We start from the raw sequence: 24,224 nt of genomic DNA, 5'->3' as shown, positions 1-24,224 counted from the left end.
ATAATACATTTACTACTTAGGTATCATTGAGGAAGATGTGGAAAAAAAACCCACACAAGGTGCATCTTATGTTTAAGCTAAGTTTATGTGCATAGAGACAGACAATCCTGAGTAAAAAAATCATTACAGGAAAGTATTTCTAGGATATGAAGCTCTGACACAATTTGTTATACTTTAGACAACAAATACCAATTACAATTTATTACATTTATTCGGAGCCAGACATGAAAAACAGAACATTAAGACATGAAACACAAAAACCCAGTACCCTAAACCCAAAAAATTAACTTAAAAGACTTCTAGGGTCTAAGGTTTCCTATTGGGCTTTATTGAGAAAGGTCTATGTTTTATTGGTTCCCAGATTATATAAATTAGTTTTACAGCTATTTTTACTAGGGGGGTACAAGCTGTTAAGGCTATGGCCACATGAACAAAATACTGCAGAGTAAACCAGGTTGTGGATTTACTTTGTATCATGGTTTTGTGGTAACTTATTTCTTCTGCAGTAACTTAGATATTTTCTTACTTTGTAGTAAGCACAAAGCTATTAAATTTCTCATTAATAAGATACCTCAAAAATTACACTGTATTTACCATAGGGTAAGAGTGCATAGGGACAGATACTACAGAATAAACCAGACAATGCTTTAAAGTTAATATTGTAATTCCTACAGAAATCAATGGCTGTATGAACACAAGACTAACAGGCACAATGGAGTATCTACTCATTCACTGATCTTGTCAAATGTAAAAAAAACATATACACTATTTTATTGATCAAAATATATTTCCATGAAACCTCTCCAAAGTAAATTGACTGTTTTCTTTAGTCTACAGTTGAATATAAAATACAAATTCAGCTTTCGTTCTCTCTAGCATCAACAACAACTCTGATCTAAGTTTGGGCACAAAATGGTGGCCAAAAGTAATTTTCAAGGTCAGATAGTGAGTCAATTAAGAAAACAACCACCTCCTCTCCCCACATTCATTCCTGGCTGAATGCCTCTGTTCTACTTACTTTGTCATGCATCTTCTGGAAATGATAGAAAAAAAATCTTGCCCCATAGCTGCACATCAAAGAATACATTTTTGACTCTAAACAGATGCAGACTGACTAAATAAGTCATGTGGCAAGCAAGCAAAGTGGTACGTGGAGTTCCAGCGCTATTTAATCACTAATGCCATTGGAGAACTCACTCATTTCTTCCTTGTGTACCATCTCTATTATCTGAAATGCAGTATTAGACCAGATCTATTGATCTCTCTCTCATGCAGTGCTATTCCATGCTGAAGCACTGGTAGAAATGTTCTGTCCTATAGGAGGTGCCAGAGAGGTAGTAAAGTTTTAACTGGGTTCTCAAAGGGAACAAAAATTTTTTGATCTTTTTCTTTCCAAATCCCATTCTTCAAAGTTAATCCATAACATTTTGCTAAGAAAGCCATGCATGGAGAAAGACCGAGGGAGAAAACCACAAGTTTTCAGTGTAACTGGAAGTAAAGGAAAGCCCTTTTGTATTCATTATCTGCACATCTCAAAGTTTTGCACACTTAGGAAAGTCAGGGATAACCTGAAAGGGTAAGAACAAAAAGGTGCATTGGGTTATTTCCATTTTGGATAGGTTGCATCTGAATCAACTTCAGTCCATTTAAGAGGCAAATTTTTTGTATTCATTGCCAACTGCTTTTGTGGGGAACTACAAAGACAGATGTTTTCATCATGCTGCTGACAGTGTTTTGCCATTCATGCCATCTATAAAAACAACACAGCTAATCTATGCATATTTTTGTTCATAAGTAGTATAGGATCAATTGGAAATCAGACAAGCATTAGAGTAGATGTAAGTTTCACTTAGTGGTATGAGTGCAAAATCACTTAGAAAAGTTTAAATTCAGTATAATGAAACAATTGCCCATTATAATAAGCACTAAAATCACTTGTCTTATTGAACAACAGGTCTTAGAAATTCAGTCATAAAAACAATACAATGCAAAGCTTAAGCTACACTCACCATACTAATGAAGGCAGGATTGTTTATCAAGCTTGCCATGTCAAAACTCAGTCCAGTTCCAGTCTAAAAAGAAATTACATTTGAAAATTAATTTACCTAAAAAATCCCAGTTAAAACCACTGTAAATAAAATAGATGCAGGGCTAACTTACAGGACTGGACATGTCTCTTAGTTTCTGTTCTGCTATTTTCAAATTTGACTTATAAGAGTCGTTTTCTGGATCAAGATCAAGTGCTTTTTGGTAACTGGTAATTGCTTCTTCATATTTATTCACTGAGGTCAGAGCCAACCTAATGTAAAACAAAAAAACCCTGGTTGGAACATAAATCAGCATCAAAAGATAATGATACTGACATTTTCTGCTTGAAGTAAAACACTATCTCACAACTAGTTTTTATCTTCAGCACAAAGTTAAAGCAAGATTTGCTATCATACTACTACTGCTTAGTGTAAGTATTTATTTTTGCAGAGTAGAGGATCCCTGAAGAACTTATCTTGCATCGTCCGTTTCACATACATGCAAGATTCGTTAAAAACTCTTTGGCATACTGTGATTTAATCTGAGAGCACAAGCCAGATCCAGCATCTCTGACTGTTCCTGAGCTCTGAATTCCTCTAAACATTTCCTCCAGTTGTTTTGATCCAAGAGATCATTCTGAAGGACACACTGGTAAGTACGGTGAATGATGCTCTTCATATTAGTTCTGCAGCTTCAGGGAACCAAATATTGGAACCACAAGTTTCAGCCTGCAGATCTTTTGTCTGGGAATCAGTGCAAGATTCTCTTCACAGCTTGCCTAATGGTTATATGAGATAGTATCATCATCATTAAGACTCTGTAAGAAACCCTTGTACCAAGGAAACCTGCTTAGTGGCTCAAAAAAGATTCTTCTCCAGCAGCTCAGGAAAGCACAGGATGGATCATCTACTACTCTTGAAAAAATATATGCTGCTAACAGACATTAGTCTTTATCTCAGACAAGAGAGCTCAGTGTGTTACTTGCCCATCATTACTTTCAGTGATTGCAAACTGTCATGAGATATGCCAATAATGGTTTGAAACTCACTGCGCTCCTCAAGGAACCCATACAATTTTTATGTTTTTTCCCTTAAAATAGTTGCTCTCAAACAACATTCTCCCTTTTGGCCCACTGACTTGCCAAAATAGTTGTTTCTGATCAGGGGAAAAATACAACCAGGTATTTCTGAAATGCAATTATTCTTATTTACAATGAAAATATGTAAAATCCTGCTTCGTGGAACACAGTATGAGTCAGAACAGCAGACAACAATTTTTTTTTTTGTTCACAGTTCCAGGCCCACCTCCTAACTAGACAAGTGGTCTCTCTGGGTCATGCTGGAGGCATCTCTAACTGTCTACATGGCTCCCGTCTCTGCATTCTTCTGTGGCACTTGTTTTTTTCTGAGACACACAAAGCTTCTCTCAAATCCTCAGAAAAACTGATACACCTCTGTAATGCAGTAGGAGAACACAACTTTCTCACAGGATTTTTTGTTGAGATGGTGGCTTCTGCACTTGTTTCTTTTTAGATATTACTAAACAAGCACTGTTTCCTCATTCAGCTTATGCAAATTACATTATTATATCCATCTACTGAGTTAAGCAACAGTCTGTAGCTCAAAATATATGCTTTATTGTAACAACAGTATATCAGCCTATCAAACAAGAGAAACTTGATCCCCTGAGAATGAACCTACTTATACTGTATATCAAAAAGCACACTGGTCTTACATCCAAAACTCTAAAATAACCTCCAATCTCCAATTAAGTCAGCCTGTGGTTTCCCTCCATCCCACTGAAATCTGGAGATCTCTAGATCATGTCTCCATAAAGCAAAACGAAAAAGTGTTAAGACAAAACTAATTCAACAGTCTCTAAAATTTCAAAGTGAATTAACTATGGGTTAGACCACCTCAGAAGCCAATCAGGCTACAGCAGTACTAGTAAAATAAACTCTGTCAGGGAAGATTTTCAGGTAATAGAATTCAATTATCTTTACTCTTAGATAAATGGTCCCTGACACAGTTTTGTCCCAGGCCAACTAGCATTATCCCAAACGATCCCGGGGCGTGGTTCAGAAGTTAACACAGGCCAAAGCAATTTAGCAATAGGCAGTTTGAATTCAGCCACTCCATAATGCAAACTAGCAGAGTTTAATAGTATGAACATGGACCATTTTGTGCCAGCTGACCCCCAAGAACAATCCCAAGCATTTTTTAATTTATTAGTATAGACATAACCTCAAAAGCCAAAAGTCTAAGGCAGTGTTCAGCCCAGACCCTCACAGTGTGTTTGATTATTGAAAATGCAAAGCTACATGTCTCCAAACAGAATGGCTCTTCACTCAAGTAGATACTCAATTCAGGAGAATATTCCTGGCATTATTGTTTGAGATAGCACTTAATCAGACCCACCGCCTAAAGGGATAATACTGTTAATCTCTCAGACATGATTCAGAAAAGTTACTAATGAGATATAGCACAGTCCTTCTAAAAAATCTGCTTCATGAGAGTTATTGAACAGAAAAATTAAGTCTCTACTCCAGTTAGCACTAAAGCCCCAATACCTTTAGGATTTTGTTCTGTAACAGCATCATTAGCAGACTAGATTCACTGTTGCAACCATAGAATTCTTATTACTCATAATAAGGTAGGAAGTAAAAAAAAAAATACATCTTGACTTCCTAAACTAAATTGGCATAGTTTGTAAACGGAAAGGAAAAAAAAAGGCAAAAAAAAGCAAACTGACTAAAACTGATCTGAAATTACTGAGATCAACAGCCTCTATAAAGCTTAAAGCTGATAGCCCTATAGTATCATTTTCAGAGAACTGCAACATTTTCAGTCCAAGATTGTCAGCTGAAATAAAACAGCATAGCTCCACTGATTTCAGAAAATCTATGGTGATTTACACTTGGTCTTCAGTGTCTACTCAGATTTGTATTAGCTTACCCCATTCTCCCATATGCTTTGCTGTATTTTGGATCTATTGCTATGGCTCTCTCACAATCCTTTATTGCTTCACTGTAGTTGCTGAGCTTACTTTGAGCAGCGGCCCTAAAAGAAAGTGGAAAGGGAGAGAACTTTGTCAAAAAGCAACACCAAGAAAAAAAGCTCAGAGATTCACAAGTCCATGACTAACTATAGACATGTTTAATGGCTTTTCATTCATTATATAGAAGATGCCTCAGCTCTCTTTAATTCAGTGGGATATGCAAATGTTCTGAATTAAGTATGTGCTTAAGTGCATTGCTAGACTAGGGTTTTGGAGAACACAGGCTCACCTTTAAGGACACAAAGGATAAGTAATTCTAAGAAATTGTTTTAGAACCAGCACACAACTATGCACAAAATACATCACAAAACCTATTATAAGAACTGAAACTCTCACAAAGCAGAATGTTTACATAGAATCATTGTTTAAACACAAGTATTTTATACAATTGCCCTTTTCCAGTAAGAAGTATATTTTTACTGCCATTTCATAACATTCAAAGGATGCCCTCATTTTTCACTGCTCTTTTCTCTGCTTTCTGAAACATCAGAACTGCTAAAATTTCCTTTCAGTAAGGGCTGCTCCACTTGCTCACAGAAATTGGCTTCAGGATAATGATTATAAAGGAACTAGCAACTTTCCACTGAAAGCCATATTTCTGTTACAGGAACATGGTTGTTCCCTAGAGGCAACTCATGCTTACAGCTAAATGAGGATAGCGTTTCTTAGTAATCTCTGAATTACTAAATTATAATTGTGTCTCTACACCAGAGAGACACAACTAAATGCTGTGGACATTTATACTTTAAGATTGAAGACTTGCCCAAACTAAATAGGAGAGTGGAACAGATTAATGCTCAAAATTTTCCCAGCTTGAAAGGTCTCAAAAACATTCTAATTTTTTTTCCCCTTAGTTAAAGAACTATAGTAAAAATGACCATTTCCATTGCGTGAAGTATTTTTCATTAGGGATGCTAAATATGACAGAAATCCTCATTATATTTCCCCCTTTCTCCTGTGATGCCCTCTGAATTGCATGTTTTCTCTGATTAAAATCTCTTCCGAATAGGACTATTTATATCTTTCAAATACCTGTCCAGCTTCACAGATGTCAGTGAACATGTATGGATAAAATCAGGGACAATGCTTACTCTTGCGTTTGTTTGAACCAAAAATGTTTATCCATGCTGGCAGGCAATTTATATGGCCAGTTAAAACTTTGATCTCAGCTTTGTCTTCTTCCCACTGCTATGAATAAAAAGCAATACTGTTGAAGGCAGTAACTCTCCACTGATTCCAAACTAGCATAAGAACAAAGTCTATGTTTATTTGGACACTGCATCACCCTCAAAATTCCAAGCAACTGCATGTCCTTCTTTTAAATAACTTTGTACAATACTGTGCTCACTGACATCAAGATGTATTTTGGTCCTCACCCATTTAGCGTGTGATGTTGTTGCACACACAGTGAAGTGTATCTTCTCTTTTGGCAACTACAGATTTGGTGCCTAAGCACAATCTAACAAGGAAACTTCTATTGATTTTGGGAGGCTTTGGAATCACATATAGCCATTTAAAACCTAAAATCACTTATGTGATCTGTTTTCTCAGGGAAAATAGATGATTTACATTCTGAACTGTCTTGAATATTTAATGTCATACTAGTAAACTGTGAATTCCCTGCCTCTTTATGCTTGTCACTAAACACTGAATCATCCACAGAACAATCAGTGGATTTTTCAGGTACAGTGCCACAAGGCCAGATTAACTGCACTCAAGTTGGTAAGTCCTTCTGGTAACAGACACACTGAGCAGTATAGAGCAGAGAGACACTACGCTGACTGTCTAGAGACAGGTCACTTCCAGGAGGGTTCATAGGCTATACTGCTTATGTTTCTGTACTGGCCTTCAGCACAGTAAAGCCGAATGTGCGTGCTCCTGGCTCTTGGGATAACATGCTCTACCAGACTTCATCTGGTCCCATTATCAGTAGCACAGTGAAGAACTGATTACACTATGAAACTACAATAACATAGTCTTGTTACTTTTTCAACAGGTCCTACATAAAGATGCTAAGTATTTAAACAATGCCTGAAGTCCCCCAAATGCTATACTCATGTTAATGATCCTTTTTCCAGGGAAAGTCAATACTGTGAGAGAAAGAGATGGCAGATGATCCACTGGAACAGTGAGCGGGGGGAGGCTCTTACTCTCTAACTTCTAACAGACTTGGAATCACAATTTAATATAGAGATTCTAACTCACAAAAACCTGATCTCAAGTGTTTTGAATTACTTTAAAGTCCATGTTACACATTTAGTTAATACAGATAGACTCAGTCAGTTCATTTCTGATAAAGATTCATATCTTCAGATAGATCTGTTACAAATTTAACATGTTAGTTCCTGAGCAGCAGCTATTTTTAGCCTCATGTTGTTTTGATCTACTTCATAATTTATCTTTTATATTATGTTCCTGAAGTCTGAGGAATGGAGGGGGTACATTATTTTGTTTTTACCTGTTGCAATAATAGACTGCATTGTTTGGATCCAGTTCTATAGCTCTAGTATAACAATCCACTGCAGCACCATAATTTTCTTCTTTCATGTGATTGTTACCTGAAATAAAGTACAGAAAGCTCTTAAGTAGTTAAAAGATACAGTGCTACGTATGAAAGCAAAACAGTCACACTATAACATCCATAAGATAGCTATGACTTCACTTTTTCAAGATATATTATTTTAAATAGAATTGGCAGGAAATAATGCAAATAAAAGTACCTACTATGTATGTAAAAGTTTGTTATGTACAGGGTAGTCCACCACAAACTTTCCCCTTCTCATCTTACTATTTTACACTTTCTAGGTAGTTTCTGCTGTTAAGCAAAGACTAGTTTGTTGAAAAGTGGTTCTAAAGCAATTCAACCACAACACCTCCATCGTAATTTAGATTCATCAGTCTAAGTACCTTTGCAAACCTCATACTACAGTAAGCTATATGTTAAATCCCTTTTGGTCACATTTGTCACATCTCCCAACAACTTGCCTCTAGCTACACATATGACATGGTAATGTTAAACAAAAACAAAACACCCAAGCAGCATATAAGCCCCACTTCTGTGCAGCTCTCACATAGTTTAGTCATTAAGATAATGAAGAGCATGTATAGCACAGACAGCCTAAAATGATTCAGATGTAAAATTTCTCACCATCAAAACTCAGAATTTCTCGTCCTTAAGAAAGTTTGCCATTTTGTAACCTTTGTAGCCTACTGCAGTGAAAAACTAGAAATGTATTTACCTGTTCTATGGAAAGAAAATTCTGGGGTAAGTTAATTCAAAAGAAAATACATCTTAGTTGCATTCTTTCTGCTCTGACACAGGGCAGTGCAGGTAGCTTCTTTCTTTCCCCATGCCAAAATAATAGAAAAATGAAGCCCTAGTTCTGAGTTCCCAAGCCTAAGGTTGTCCCTGGTCTCTAGACCCTTGAAGCCTTGGCTCTCCAGCAATGTCAAGAAATAAACTGGCAGGAGAGTGACAGACTTGCTTGTGTTTTGGCAAAATATTTCATCCCTCTCCCAAAATAAGCAAGAGAAGGGAAGCGTCAACAGGTTGCTACAGATGTAAATAATTGCATAAGCAAAGGCTCAAAGTTCCAGTCAGTGCAGCATGCTATTTCTGATGCAAGAGACTGTGGAGCAAGCAGCCCTAGATGCTAACCGTTTTCTGTACTAACTGAAAACAACTATGCTTGCATTTATTTGTGAGCATTGGAGAGCTTAAAAAACACAACCAAATTCAGGTAACTAAGTACCACCAATGCAATACAAAATTACCTCAATTCGAGAGTGATGTAAGAGAGACTGTAACTATATTCAGCACTCTCTGTCAATGAGAAGGTAAACTGAAACTGTAATCACACATATACCTTCAATATATACACAGCATGTAACTGTGCTGGTACCATAATTTAGAAGTCCATCTTTCCTTTGATTTAAGGTAAAGGTCTGCACACTATATCTTCTTGTGAGCTGTAAGACTGAAGTTAAAAGATAACAATTGATCTTTAGCCCAACTAATATTCCAACGGCAATAAGATTGCAGTAGTTAACTTTTCTGTAAAACAAAACTGCTATCAATGACCACTAAAGTTGAAATTTCTGATACTGCTCTGAACCAACGATGACCTGAGATCCAGGACTAAGTTGTAGCTAGTATAAATAGGTCCCAATCTTGCTCTCTCCAACTCAGAATTTGGCTAAAGGAAAATAGGAAAGTAGAGAGACCTACTATTTCTGCTGAGACTATGCAATTTGGGACAAAAGGAAAAGCAACTGTAATATTTTATTCTAATGCCAGGCAAGAATTCTTAAAATGAAAAAAGAAACAGTCTTACTTTACAAATGAACATGTTTCTTTTTACAGTGAAAATACTAACTATTATTAGTATGTATACTGTGGTAATACCTAGAAACTCTATTCAGAATCAACCCACTGTTATATGACACAAACCCACACACAATCTCTACATAGTTTAGATTAACACAAAGTATCAAGGGATACACAGGATTAGGGAAACAGAATCAAGTATTTACTAGTCTGGAGATTATATTACTTCCTGGTTTTCATAAATAACGACCAAGAAAGAAAACTGAGCTATCTAATTTTGTTTCACCGTTCATCAGCTAATTTCTACAAGGCAGATTTGAGAGCAGAGGAGGAGCAAGCTGGTGGAAGAAAAGTGAAAGAAGTTACTACTCACAGGTAAGGGATCACACAGATAAAAGCCAGGAAGTGACAGAATTATAAAAGATATGGCTCAAATGGACTTTAACAAGTTATCTAATTCATTTCCCTAAGCCCAGGGCAGAAAAGTACTCAAAACTGAAAATGTGATACTGGTGATAGATAACACATGTGTGAAAATCAGGATTGATAGGACAAAAGCAGCATTACAAAACAGGACAGGAAGCTCTAATTTTATTAAAGGAAATCAAGCAAAGCATTTTAAGCACTTCCGAACTCCTTAGTAATGCCTCAAATGGCTGATCCATTAAGTGGCCTCTTGTTGAAGCAGACTCCTTCAAATTTTTCAGCAAAGAAATGAATTGTTTTATAACACCACACAAAGACTAACACATAGCATACACTAACTTCATTTTCTTAGTCCAGTTCACAAACCCACAAAGGTTGGCAGATGACAAGACAGAAGGCACTGATTTAGATCATCCATTGTTATGGATTGGACTAGAAAGTCCAATAACTGTACTGAGTGCTGCTGGTATTCTTCACTGCATGAGCTGGCAGCAGCACACAGTAAAATGAAAAGCCAGCACGCACAAAAGGCAGCTCACTTCTTACTTCTTCTCACTTGTGAAGTAACCTGGTTTGAACTCATATCCTCGGAAGTAAAGAGATAATGACCAACTTCAACAACAAGCGTAAGCAAAAGGTTGTGGGTTTTTTTCTTTGTTTGTTTTTAGAACCAGTAATGGACTGTGCATTCTTTTTGCCATCCATAATGACTGCAGATGGCCAATTTTAAAACAAGAGAGACACTGGATTCATTCTCAAATATGGTCTGATTTTTTCCAAGTCATTATCCTGACATTTTTTTCAGAGGATTACACCTGCCTTGCAAGTAGAAACATATTTATTTTTTTCCTATAAAACCCAGATAAGTGTCAGGAAATCCAAAAGGTCATTAAAAATGTGATTTGCAAAGCATCAATCCATCTGATACCAATTCATATCAGTAATCAGTTCTATGTCCTTTTTTTTTTTTTTAAATGGGGGAAAAAAATGGATTCCTTCTTGGTCTTGGTCAGTATTAGTGAAGACTTCTTTTATACAGCTGTCTTTCTTATGTTCACTGCAGTAAAACTTATCAAAGGGAAAATAAACAAGTGTCTTTTCTGCAATTTTTATAAAGTATACAAATTTGCTTTAAAAATCATGTGAAATACCGATGCTAGTTACCTGACAGTAACCTTACCAATGTTATAATATTCAGCTAGGATATAACACTTGATATGAGATACCCTTTTCAATACGAGGTAAAAATGGTATAGAAATTATGTGGACAGAGAAAGCCATAATATGCTGAACAATAATTGTTCATTCTTTAAAGCTTCTACTACTCAAGAATGTTGACCAGGACTTCATGTGTTATCTATTAGTTTTTAGCAATCTCCTGAGCAATAAGCAGCAAGGCAGAGAATAGACTATATTTTCTTAGATCTCAAATAGAGCACATCATTTATCCCTCTTACAATATGACAGTCAACAAAGAATATAAACTCAAGATTTGGTGTGGGATTTGCTGCCCAGCTGCTATGCTATCACTATCCATGATAACCCAAAAATCTCAATATCCCCAGAAGCCAACAAGAGCGTAACATGTTTACTTCTTAATTACAAACCTTCATCCTTCAGCTGGTCAGCCTTCTCAACATCTTCTGGTAAAGAATCTGAGAGAGGCAGCATGTCATTCTGTGTATTAAAAAAAAAAAAAGTTTTTTCAGTAAAATATAAGCCCTGATTATATTAAAAAAAATTATTTCATCCTGGGAAGAATTATTCCACCATTATATCAACAATTAACCAGATTTTCTGTAGTGCACAGGAAACGTGAAAAAACTAAAACATCCTTAAAAGAGAAAGATAGCTTTTTTCCCCCACTATTAAAGAAACCTTATAGCTCACCACACATTTTAAGGAATTCAAGGAGAAGAGAGGTAATTGATTTGTTTCTGAAGTCTTGATTTTCTTACTTCTGACTCTTTTCTTTGCCACCTGGTGGTTCCTGTGCTTCCTTTACTGGGGACTTCTATATAATGTAAATTACTAGCCTGCATTTTAAAAGTTCACATTTAAAGGTTAGTGTTCATGGGGCCTTTTTTAAAACTGAATGACTCAATTATTTCCACATGGGAATCAGGAGCATCAGAAAACTGTGGATGACCTCAAGCACTTTCCAGACAATTATCTCTGGGACTGACAAAATGCTTAACTGCAACTGGATAAAATCCTTCCAGTGAGAATGAGACATCCACTGTTTAGTAATATTCTACACCGAATTGTCCTTGCCTGACTGAAATTAATTCCTCCCACCATCCCAAAAGATTTTCATTCTGCCAGCTTTTATGGTAATTTCACTTTTTTCATGTTTTCCTAAAGTTTCCACATTGTTTTGACCTACATAGCTCTTTAGGTTGTGAATATAATATGAAATCTTATCACATATTGGCAGAGTAACTCTAGAATCTAAATTCAATGCTTACCTTGTGAAAAGAATTTGTGAACATCTCTATCAAATGCTGTGGAGGTGCAAGATGAGTATCTTCCAGGTTAATCTTAAAAACAGTCTCCAGACACTGAATTGCAACTTGCAAAGGAGGGGGGGGGAGGGGAAAAAAAGTCAGTCACCCATTTTTCAATAAAGTGTAATTGCATTAATTTATTTATAAAGCTGTGATTCACTTCCTTATTGAGCTAGTAAGAGCAGCTCTTTCGAACACATCAAGAAATAAACAGAGGCTACCTGATCCCCACAGAACTGACTTGCTAGATAACAGTATAAGCTATACAAAATCTACATAAAATATACATAGCTCTGTTGTTACTTTTGAATCAGATAAAAGCTTTTATTTCAGTTCTCTCAATCATTTGATATGTTTTTTTACATAAAAATATGAGTATTTAACAAAAGCATCACAATACATAATACAACTATGCGTGTGTCACACACGCCACCCCCAAACACCACAACCAAACTGTAACCCATTTGTGTGGCCTAACATAATACTTAGAAGAAAATGGCTCATCTTTATTGTAAAGAATAAATGCAAGATACACACAAATACTTACTATTTTTCTCTTTTTTGAAGCAAAATATATTCATTTGAAGCCATTTTTCATTAATAAAATGCTTCGTCAATCACAAGCCTTTATAGTACAAAGAAATATACTTGCAATATCCTCTCGCATGTTCTGTTGTTAAAGGATTAAATGGCCCTCCCAATCCTGCAATAAGTACATTCACAACTTTTCTTAAGTGAGCAATTCTAAAAAAAAGTGGAGCTAAATGCCTAAGTGAAGTTTTAATTGCCATTTATCAACTTCTATGTAAAAATATGTGAGCATATCTATTACATATAATCATATAATTAACAGAATATATGTATATATAATATCTTAAGATTATAGGAAAAATACAGATATAATTGGAGAATCTAGTAGCATATTTTCATTAAGATATATCACCTAGACTGAAAACTGAGAAGTAACAGAGAAGAATCTTTACAAAGCCTGGTTTGCATTCAGAAAAATAAATCTTCTGTTATATATTATTTTATAGATACAACTTTTTAACCTGAACTAGAGATGAGTAGGAACCCCAAATTCAAATTAAATATCATTAAAAACTGAATGTTCAAATTTAGTTCGAATTACATATAATTTGAATACTTATTTGCATTATAGTGAACCTGAATGCTGACCCAAAATTAAAAACGTAAAATTATTGAAAGTTAACAAGAAAAAGGCAAATCTGAGGAGCCTGTTTTCCATGTCATATCTGGGAAAAAGGCAAAAAAGTATACTTGCAAAATAAATAGTAAAACCTGGAAGATTTTTTTTTAATCTTTGATCACATACAATAGAAGTGATTCCGAAAAAGACAAGTATGATACAAAATTTATGATAATAGTATGTAACACTGATTGAATACATGACTAAATATGCATATAACTTGCTCCTATGATCTATAAGTGTTAAAAATTTATCATTTTGCCAGGTTCTAAATTACCGCGTAAGAACACTGACGGGCCTCGGTTAAATTCCTTTGTCTCCTGGCACTAAACTGATATGTAGGAAAATTTAATTATAGTAAAGTAAGCATTGATTATTCTGAATTCTGAATTATATATTAATAGTACTTCTTATAAAGCCTATCATAAAATAACTGAAATTAGATATCTAGTCTTTTCCCATATGACTTAAGAGAAAGGCAGTACCCATCATATACTTAAATCGTTCCCTCAAACTTATTTTCACCTGAAGGTGACCCCTTTCCTGAATTTCTCACCTCATTTTTAATTTTGAATACATTTAAAATATAACCTCCTCCTTCTTTCTCAAGGCATTAAGTCTGTGACACCAACTCTCTATCATCAAGGAGATTTTTGCAAAGTGCAATAGTGATTAGATTTTGCTTAAACAAAGTAGTCCTCAATATACCATTATTACTGGTAGACATTTCCATGAAATAATTCATTGTTAAAGTAAACTCCTACTTTTCTCCTTTAACTGAAAAATGGAACACTCTGACTTCTTATAGCCTCTCTATCACAGGTACAACAAAACTAAGAGCCCTTATGGGACAAATCAGTAGGTTAGAACTATTTTACAGCATAGTAATCACTGGTTAACATGCAAGACAACAATGTAAAAATAAAAACACAGCCAAAGCTCAAACTTTTTCAAAACAGAAGATGTTTCAGGTTGTCAAAAGATCAGTAACTACCCTGTTTTCACATATCACAGTAAAATCCTGGCCCCAGTAAAGTCAGTGGAGTGAAGATTTGTTTTTGTCTGAAAAGCATCTAAAGTGACTAGACTGCCAGTCTCTCACCATCCCATTGCCAAAGTACGGCACTGTTAACCGTGCTGTAAATTCTAGCTGTGCAAGCTAGAAGTAATCAGAAAGATGGGAAAGACTTGCTGCACCACTTGAGCCATTAATGCAAAATTTTTCCTGTGTCTGATCTCAAGAAGCCAAATTTGTCTGTTCCTCCTATTCCTTCCACTGTCACACACACTTTGTGAGGCCTCAGTAGCTGCTGAAGCTTGTACTGACCACCTTGCCAATCAGTGCAGACACCCACCTCCCTTCTGAACTGCTGGGGCTCACACCAACACCTGCTACCTGGAAACAGAAGCACACGGGCTACGGTGGAGCCCAGCTCAGCATCCCCAGTGCCACACAGTTCCAGGATCTTCTGCTGTCCAAGCACAAGCTGCAAGCAACATCAAGGCCGTCACAGCATACATGCAGGCTGTGGATCACTGAATAATGAAGAGTGATTGGGCTCCTGAAGCTGCTTTAGTACTCAATGTCATCTTGCTTCATCTTACACATGACATTTCCCCATCCCAAGAATTACATGCATCCCTTGCCTGAAGGGTACATCCCACCGTTTTAGATATACTGCCTTAGGGAAATTCATTGCAGTACATTGATCTCAGAAGAGAGAAAGAATCACGTCCCTGTGCACTTTCTAGGGAGTTTCTGCTTTGATCCCAAAGCAATAGGTGCTATAGACATAAAAAATGTAGAAGCTGTAAAAAGGGAAGGGAAACAACTGCCATTTAAATACACTGCCTAAAATACAGCATGAAAGTAAATTTGCTAATTCGTACAACAGAGTTGAGAATTAACCACCAGAGATCTACACATCTCTTCTAGATCCTGGATTGTAGGGGAATATATTATTTCTCCAGTCTACCTTCTGGTTACTCTGCTTTCTGAAATTAATGCACTTCTACTCATCATGTAAGCACAAAATTCCTATAAGGAATTTATCCTATCATTGACATCATTTGATACATCAAACTTGCAGAACGCAGGTTATCAATATAAATAAATTTTGAATGCATGCTAGACTTCCACTTTGACAAAGTCTCAGTTTTAGTTTGTAATGTTCTAGTTCTTTTTGTTGTTTCTTGGGGAATGGTAACAATTTAAATTACCTCTTGGCACGGATATTTAATCATAGTGTTTTATCCTTTCACAGAAACCAAGAAGGTACATAAGGTAACAATGAACAATGTCAGTCAAATTCTTTCATCCTATATGTCTTCACCTGACACTGACCACTTCAATGAGTGAGATTCGGGCTACAGTTATTCCACATGCAGTAAAGATATTTTGCACAACTAAAATGAGTCAATTATTTAGAATGCCTGCCTCTGATCCTCTAACACACAGCATATGGTACCATACTTTTGGCAGGATGAAGCTCTAAAATTAGGATTTCATAACTGTATTAAAATGCTAAATTTTACATCAGTATTTATGCACAACTGAAGTATTATAATGTCTTTTTCTTCAGAAAATAGAATCTTAAAATCATTGATTCCTTTGTGCAGACACTGGCTAAAGCTACTCTGAGACAAATAATCAGCTAAAGTCACAAGCCATCGATGTTTATCAGTTTTATGAAAAGGAATATACCTCATCTCTCATATAATTTCTAAAAACACTGCTTTCTTTCATCAGCTGAACAGAAATTCCTCATCAAATACTGATATAGGTTAAATTCATAATTGACTATCACTTTTCAAATGTACAAATATTCCAGACTGTGATGTAAAACCAAATCTGTGGAATATCCTTTCAATAGCATCCTACACGTGCTTCTTTCTTGCTTACATTTGTGAACAACTGCACTGTAAAACCAATAGACACTGAAAGAAAGACCATTTCAGGCTTATCTTTTAAAGTTTATGCCTCTGAGAAGCAGGACTTGCTTCTGTACTTGTGGAAGGTCCACTCCCCATTCCTCAAATTTCACATAACTCAATGGTCCTCTGCCTGGATATTGCTTATTGCACTGCTGGTCCTAGGTTTCCTCCTTTTACTTCCAATTCCTCCTCCTCTTACGTTATACAACCAAAGACTGCTTGAAACAGTGCACAGGTCTTTCAAACAGATGATATGGAAAGTTAATTGTGAAATTAAGAACCTTTTTGTTCTTCTTTTGCTTAATTCCACATTGCAATTCCTCCTCCTCTTACGTTATACAACCAAAGACTGCTTGAAACAGTGCACAGGTCTTTCAAACAGATGATATGGAAAGTTAATTGTGAAATTAAGAACCTTTTTGTTCTTCTTTTGCTTAATTCCACATTGTGATTACCAGTCCCCAAGAAGTCTCTAGGAATCAGGGAAAAGGAATGACAGCAATAGGAAGGAAAAAGACAGACACTACAAAGTTGCAAAGGTTAACGGATGAATGTCTTCACCTATTCTGTTGGCAGAGGAATACTTGCGGAAGTCCATCTTTCTATGGCTATGTTTTCTGTTAATAGAAACTATACCATGCTGAAAATATTCATTATTATAGCTCTTTGGAATTGCTATTCATGTGGAAAAAGTGCTGCAAAAACTTATTGTCTCTTAGCCTCATGAATTACATGGAATTCTTTTAAGTATGAAACAGGAGTTCTTTCCATATACCAAAAACAATATATGGTTGTTCATGTTTTACTCCTTACTCCTCCCCCCGGCCAACATCACTGTTGACAGAAATGCTCTTCTCCTGTGTGTTGTTCACAGAAAGAAACCAAACATAAGAGTAAAATGAAACAAGAATCAGATGGCAAAAAGTTGGGGCAAACATATCTGAATCATTCCCATAGCTTATATTTTGGCATTGCCTACCTTAATGTGATTCCAAATATCTGTTGCTCAGAAATAAGGTAGTACAAATTTCATAACTTTATAACATTTTTAAAAAGAGAGATGTTTTTGAATTAATACTCTCAGAAATATTAATGTCTTGATCATATTCACAGATAGTATTTGGTGGCAGTTCCAACTAGGTCATTCCAGTTATTTTTTTCCATAATACACACCAAACATTTTAATGTCTGTATGTATAGTGCACACATGTGTACGTATTATCACCTTTATCACTCACCTTCCAAGCTTTCTTGTTCATCTGGAGTGAAAGTATCCATCTGACTCTGTTCTCTCAAGAAATGGATGACCGCATAAACCAAGCGTTTGACTGATGACATTCTGAAATTGATGAATTTTACCTCTGTCCTAAAAAGAATAAAATCTATTATTTTGAAAAATGAACAAAAGCTTTAGAATATGACAGGACATGTGCTTTGGGCCCAATCCTGAATTTCTAGAGTATTTCAGCCTCCCAATGACCTCACTGAAAAGTACACACAACACACTAAAACACCCTTCACCAGAAAGCCCAATAAAGTGATACCTTTAAACTAGCCATTAAATTTTATGGGTAGTGGGGAACTCCTATCATCATCTATTCTAATTATCAGCAAAAGAGCACAGATTTCCTCAGATTCATTCCTGTGGGAGAGTTCACTGAGAATAATTTAAGCCACTTACTTTTCTGAAAGATACAGCTTTCGTTTTTATTCCTAAGGCATGTGCACTTGGAAGCAGGAACACCTGCCCAAGTCATAATCAGTTAAAAAGCTGCGTTGATAAATAGCCCAAGTCATAATCAGTTAAAAGCTGCGCTGATAAATACCCTGCTGCTAAGGTAACAAAATACGCTTCAATAAAAGCTATTCTATTTTCTGTCACCGCGCTGCTGAATGGCTTATGCTCACTTTGGACAGAAAACTGGAACACAGTGACCTCAGCGCACACTGGTGATTAGCGACACGCTGCCGGCTCGGTCTGATTTGCATCCAGTATCAACCGGGAGTTACATAACTTTGAGGAAAATTTCAGCTCCCAACTTTCGCTTTTCTTCCTTAAACCGCTTCGATTTTTTCTTTTTTTTTTAAAGCACAACCTTCACCCAGTTTTCTAAGAGAGGGGATTAAAGCGGCGCTTTCCGCGCAGAGCGGCACCAGCACCAGCGCCAGCCCTCACCGCACCGCACCGCCTTCCCCGCAGTCCCCCGCGCGCCGCCGCCGCGCAACCGCCGCCGTGGGGCAGCTCCCGGCAGGGCGCGGGGCCCGCCCGCCGCCCGGGGCCCCGCCGCGGCCCTCCGCAGCGCAGGGCGGCGGAAGCGCCCCCGAGCCGCCCTCCCCGCCGCGCGGCCGCGGTCCCGCCCCCGGCCGGTGCCGCCCCGGGGCCCTGCGGCGACCACCCCCGCACCCCGCGGCGCCCCAGCGCCCGCCCGCCGGCCGCTCCCCCCGCTCCCGCCCCCACCCCAGCAGCGGCGGGCGCTCCGCGGCCGAGGGGCTGCGGGGAGCGGAGCGGGGCGCGGCGCGGCGGGCGCCCCCCTTACCGTGTGAGAGGGGCGAGCGCCGTCCCCGTCAGCGCCGCCGCCGGGTGGCAGAGACAAGTGGCGCGAGGGCGGGCGCGCGCGCGGCCGCGGCGGGGAGACGGGCGGGGGGCGGGCGAGGCGCGCGCGCGGCCGCGGCGGGAAGGGCGTGGGGCGGCGGCGGCGGAAGTGGAGGGGCGGCGCGGGGCTGCCCTCGCCGTGCCGGGGGCCGCGCGGGCCGGCAGCGGCAGCCGTGACAGCAGCAGCGCCGGCCCGTCCGTCCGTCCCCGCCTCCCCTCGCGCCGCCCTCCCTCCCCATGCTGGCCCTGTGCGCGGGCGCGGCTCGCAGGTAGGCGCGGCGGCGGGCGGGCGGCGGCGGCGGCGCCTCACAGCCGGTGCCTGCCCAGAGCCGCCCGCGGCGCGGGGAGGTGCTGCCCACCCCCCCCCCCCCCGGGGGGCCGCGCCGCGCGGCCTGGCGGGGCTGAGGGGAGCGCGGCGGCGGCGGCGGCGGCTCCGCTTTGTCAGGCTGACTGTAGGAGAGACAATAGGGCGAGGCTAAGGCCGTATGTATATATGTGTGTGTATATATATGTGTGTGTGTGTACGTACATATACATATATATACACATATATATAGCAGCGAGGCTCCCAGCGAGGCGGAGCCCGTCTCCAGCAGCGCTCCGGGCAGGCCGCGCCGCGTTCCCCGTCCCGCCAAGGGCGGCGCGGTACCGGCCCGCTGCGCGGGTGCGGGGCAGAGCGCGGTGTCCTCCGCGCTGAGCGCGGGCGGGGAAGGGGCCCAAAGCCGCCGCGCGGAAGCAGGCGCGTAGGCGGTGGCAGGGGAGCGGGGGACATGGGGAGCTTGGGTTAGCACCGCTGGAGGAACTGGGAGGAAGGCGTCAGATACCGCAGGGTACGGCAGGAAAACAAGTGTCTGAAGGATGGAGAGGCTGGTGAAACGCGGTTGCAAACTTTCTATTTCTTAACTCTTTCCTTTGTTAAGCATAGCTTTTATTTTGTCATCACTTCTTTGTTGTAAATACACCTGGGAATGATTGCTGCGGGTTGCTGATTTGTAATTCTTTTGCCAGTTTTCATCTGAGTGTACCCAAATAGTTGTCTCACAAAAAGGGGGTTATTTCTAATGCCAGATAGTGACCTCATAACTTGCAGAAGTTAAGCAAATGGTCATGGAAATGTTGATATGTTCTGTTTCTGCCCAGGGCGTGTTAAAGGGAGGCAATTTTTAAAGTGTCATTTAAAAATGACAGTTTTCAGCAAGTTTCAAGCAGCATGTCTTATGCTGAACACAACATTCAGGATTTGATTCTTTTGGTTAAAATAGGCAGATTTGGGGAAGGGGGTTGTTTCCAATTAAATACCATTCCTATTAGAATCAAAAATATTCAAAGATTTAAAAATATTGATCTTCTCATCAGTGGGTTTTGTCACTTCATTAATCCTACCTTTTTCTAGATGAGGTATAAATATGTTAAAGAATAAAGAACCTATTTCCCTTCAGAAAAATGAACAGCTATTTCTCTGTTTCTTTCCTATCTTTTAATCATCTATCCATAAGAGGACTTTCCTTCTTGTCTCACAGCAGCTTAGTTTCTTCGGAAGATCTTGGCCAAAATGGTTGGAAATCTAATAGACAATATTAACTGGTCTTGATTTGTGAGTCAGGACTTCCCTCAGTAGAAGAGGCTCTTTTCTGGTACATGTATGTATTTAGAAAAGGTAAGGGTAGGGGGAGTGCTTTTTTTTTGGGGGGGGGGGGGATGAAATATGATTTGGTGGAGTGTGTTCATCATACCATCTGAGAAAGTTCCATCTTTAATACAGACACCTTTTATGTCTACTGTGGAGTGTCAACTCAGTGAAGGTCTTGGCCATACTTATAATGCTGAAACAATCTTTTAGATAGCCTCGAACTAGCCTGAGAAGCATTTAATGTTATTAAATCACTGTTCACTCAAAAGCTGGAACAGAAAACAGGCTTCATTTGCTTGAGTAATTTGTGGTGTTGAGCAGATGCACTGCAGTATTGAGCACTGGTTGGAATTTTTGCAAGCACTGAAGTGATCATGGCCCAGTATGATTCACTGTCTTCCAGAGGAGAGCGATGACTTAGAAAGGTGCAAGTAAGTGAGACTAGGTCATCGTCTGCCGTGGAGGCACATAGTTTTCCAAACAACTAGTGATAGCAAAAAGCATTACTCTTCGCTTTGACTGTATGAGACTTAACATCAACAGGAAGTCAAAGGGCATTTGCATGGTACAGGCCGAATTGATTAACTGTGGCTGTAAATCAGAAAAATTGTCTGTGTTTACAAACCTTCCTCCATAGTTTTCTCTGTCCAGCAATACCAATTTTTTCTTAACTAGTGTCAACCAGCATTCATGTATTAGCTGATTGCATTCAAGTACTGGGCTATCTTAATGGTAACAGTGTGTGGTGTTTGCACTACATAATACGCACGTTACCTGTTGTTTATGTTGCTGCCATGATAGTCATGTGATAGATGCTTATTTGCAGCAACACCTGAGAGAGCTGTAGAGCCTTAAAAGCAATATTTTTTTCCACTGTATATTGTATGGTTCACCTGCTGGTAGAACCAAACAAGAAGATAGCCCTAGTGAGCACTTCCTGTGTCAAATGCTGTGTAAATTAAGTAGTTCACTTCCTAGCTGTGTGCAAGTGCTGAAAAGGAATAGGAAGAGAACAGGTCTTTCTAACAAGCCTTAAATGAGGTGTGCAGTGATGGAGGTTTGCTGTGACGTGATACGGATTCAGTTCACAGGATGGGGTTTGAAGCCCAGCTGAGTAGTCCTAGAGAGCTCTTATTTTAGACCCATAGGTACCACAATTTTAGGAGTGGAGATGGAGGAGATCAGACACTCTGCAGAAACAGTACCATGACTCCTCCATACAGTCAGCTCCAGACAGCTGTGTGGAAATCACCTCCTCTTATGAAAGTCTGTCAGACTGGTTTCCAAATTCCTTTTCTTTAAAGACTAGGGGGGAAGAAAAAGTGAGAATGCAAGTACAGTGGGAGACTGCCTAGAGATTTGTGCCACGTATAACATGTTGCACACATGTATAGGTTCCCACTTAAGGTCTGCATTTTCCATCAGTTACCACAGAGTGCCATCTTCAATTACTTTGCTGTTGTTGATGTTAATTCTATCAGAGGAACCAGTAAACATTTGTTGCCAGATAAGATCATAGAAGTAGCACTGCTGGGATTAAATTTATCAGTAAAGATTTTAACATGTTCTTATAACCTACGGTTTTTCTGTCTAGCTCAAACTGATTCCAAGAACCAAAACTATGTCTACTATAGAAATACAATCAACGTAGAGCTTGCAGTGAACTGAGATGCAGGGAACTGACAAAATTAATAATTTAGTGTTAAAAGGTGCTATATTTTCTTTTATTTCCAAAAAATTAAGCTTCAGAAAGAAAGGTTCTAAAGGCAGTTACAGAACTTTAAATTAGGAAGTACTAAATATGCTATGCTATCCTTTGCCATAGTGAGATCTGTCTGTGCCAAACGCAGTCATGACACAGAGCCAAGTACTTTTCTAAGGAAAATGGCCCAAGAATTCAAAGCATGTATGTGCTGTTCCAGACACTGTCAAGAGCCAAACAGTTGAAAGAGATGAGAGGCGAAGTGTAACAAGGACTTCAAATGTGTTTGTCCAGCAGGAAAAAAATGATGGCTTCAATTTTGGGGCTGTGGTCCCATTCCTTCAGCTCAGCTAAATTAATGCTGCCCTGTCATTACCTTCAAGTGATTTATCTGTATTTTGCTACTTCTGTCTTGGATGTCTCTTTTTTTTATTATTATTTATTTTTTTTCCATGTCACTCAGCCCTCCATTGACTTTGCTTGATTTTTTCAAAAACTTGCTTTCCTATAAAATAAACAATTACTTATATGAAGCTGTGAGTCAAAACTGAAACGATGTGGTGATATATTTCAAATTGAAGCAAAAAAATAGGTTATTTAGATAACACGGATTTTAGTATATATAATTTCTGTCTTAAAATCCATTTCTGAGAACATGGAACACAGTGCATCTTACGCTATATTAGAGGCTGCTGAATACTCACAGTGGTTTATTTCTGAAATACTTTTTAACTTCTGCAGGAGGTCTTAGTTAAAAAAAAAATGTTGCTTGGCCATTATAAAGCTTTACTTAAACTATGCCTGTCCGCTATTATTTATGTATATTTGGTGGCACTTGAGTCTTACTTTCAGGAAAATGCCAACATATGGCATATTATTCAAGCATGGAATAATTGGTCCTGAGGCAAACTGTCTGTTTTTATATTGCCATAATGGGACTTTTTTTTAACAAGCCCGCTGGGTGGAGTCAAAACGTTGAGGCCATGTGACAGTTGATTGCAGTTACGTGTTGAATATGTTCTTTGCGTGTATAATGCTGGCTTTCAGCATGCAGCACTATTTCTACTGCAGCCCGTAAGACTTGCAAGTGTTTATTGACTCAGATCTGCTATTTCAAAAGATAGAAAGATCAAAATGGTCATCTCATTCTTCATGTTCTTAAAATTAACAGCTTTTGCAAAGCTTCATACAGCAAATTGCTATTTGAAAAATAAATTGCTTGTGTTCATTGTGGTTTTCAAATCTGTTCTTACTTATATATCATTAGGAATGCCCCCCCCAACATGTATATGAGGTGCAGCTAAAGAAATGTCTCTATATCTGTTTGCCCTCAGACTATTTAAAAATTAGAAGATGCCAAAGTATCTTGGTGGTTTTGTGTTTGAAATAATTTTTACATTTTCATACAATTTTTAAGATAAGAATCATCTTTTTGACTTCTGGAAATGTGCAAAAAGCATAAGATTGTGTTTCGTTTAAACTCAATATGCACAAAGCTTGGAAGAATAAATGATCAGTGCTGCGTCATCTGAGACCAGACTCTTTTTCTTTCTTTTTTAATCTTCTGCTTTGGCTCCCTCTTTACCCCTGAAGCCATTGTCCCAGACCTTTTATGTCAGCAGGGAATATAGTTTTCTAGTATTTCTGTCTAATCCAATATACTTTGATTTTTGCATGGCTATATGGACATGTCAGATTTATGAGCAAGTACAATAAACCTGGCTGTATGTATGTTTCCCAAAAATCCATATGTAGATAGCATCTTAATTATTCTTAAAACCTTACTTGCCATTGTAAGTGATACTGTTTA

The 24,224-nt window shown here is 38.6% G+C and overlaps 2 protein-coding genes across 7 annotated transcripts in view; one reads left to right on the top strand and one right to left on the bottom strand.

Moving 5' to 3' along the window:
• Positions 1-19,210, bottom strand: part of LOC112987085 (small glutamine rich tetratricopeptide repeat co-chaperone beta) — a 47,050-nt gene extending 27,840 nt beyond the window's left edge. For 2 of the 6 annotated variants that reach the window (XM_064501598.1, XM_064501600.1), the window contains exons 1-8: positions 19,027-19,210; positions 17,728-17,855; positions 12,307-12,410; positions 11,446-11,515; positions 7,544-7,643; positions 4,983-5,087; positions 2,161-2,299; positions 2,010-2,072 (exon numbers count right to left, since the gene is read on the bottom strand). In XM_064501598.1, the coding sequence (XP_064357668.1) occupies positions 2,010-2,072; positions 2,161-2,299; positions 4,983-5,087; positions 7,544-7,643; positions 11,446-11,515; positions 12,307-12,410; positions 17,728-17,827 (681 nt within the window). In that variant the 5' untranslated portion in view covers positions 17,828-17,855; positions 19,027-19,210. Of the gene's footprint in view, positions 1-2,009; positions 2,073-2,160; positions 2,300-4,982; positions 5,088-7,543; positions 7,644-11,445; positions 11,516-12,306; positions 12,411-12,892; positions 13,049-17,727; positions 17,857-18,397; positions 18,671-19,026 lie in introns of those variants that run through there. The other 4 variants (XM_064501597.1, XM_064501601.1, XM_064501596.1 and 1 more) reach the window with 4 other exon arrangements.
• The window catches only part of LOC135324729 (neurolysin, mitochondrial-like), a 39,639-nt gene continuing 34,576 nt past the window's right edge, over positions 19,162-24,224 (top strand). The window contains exon 1 of the mRNA XM_064501588.1: positions 19,162-19,351. Within this exon, the coding sequence (XP_064357658.1) occupies positions 19,320-19,351 (32 nt within the window). The 5' untranslated portion in view covers positions 19,162-19,319. The remainder of the gene's footprint in view (positions 19,352-24,224) is intronic.

The sequence above is a fragment of the Dromaius novaehollandiae genome, chromosome Z (genome assembly GCF_036370855.1).
Source record: "Dromaius novaehollandiae isolate bDroNov1 chromosome Z, bDroNov1.hap1, whole genome shotgun sequence".
NCBI lineage: Eukaryota > Metazoa > Chordata > Aves > Casuariiformes > Dromaiidae > Dromaius > Dromaius novaehollandiae.
The sequence above is the reverse complement of the archived record's forward strand: the minus strand, read 5'-3'. Positions and strand labels throughout refer to the sequence as shown.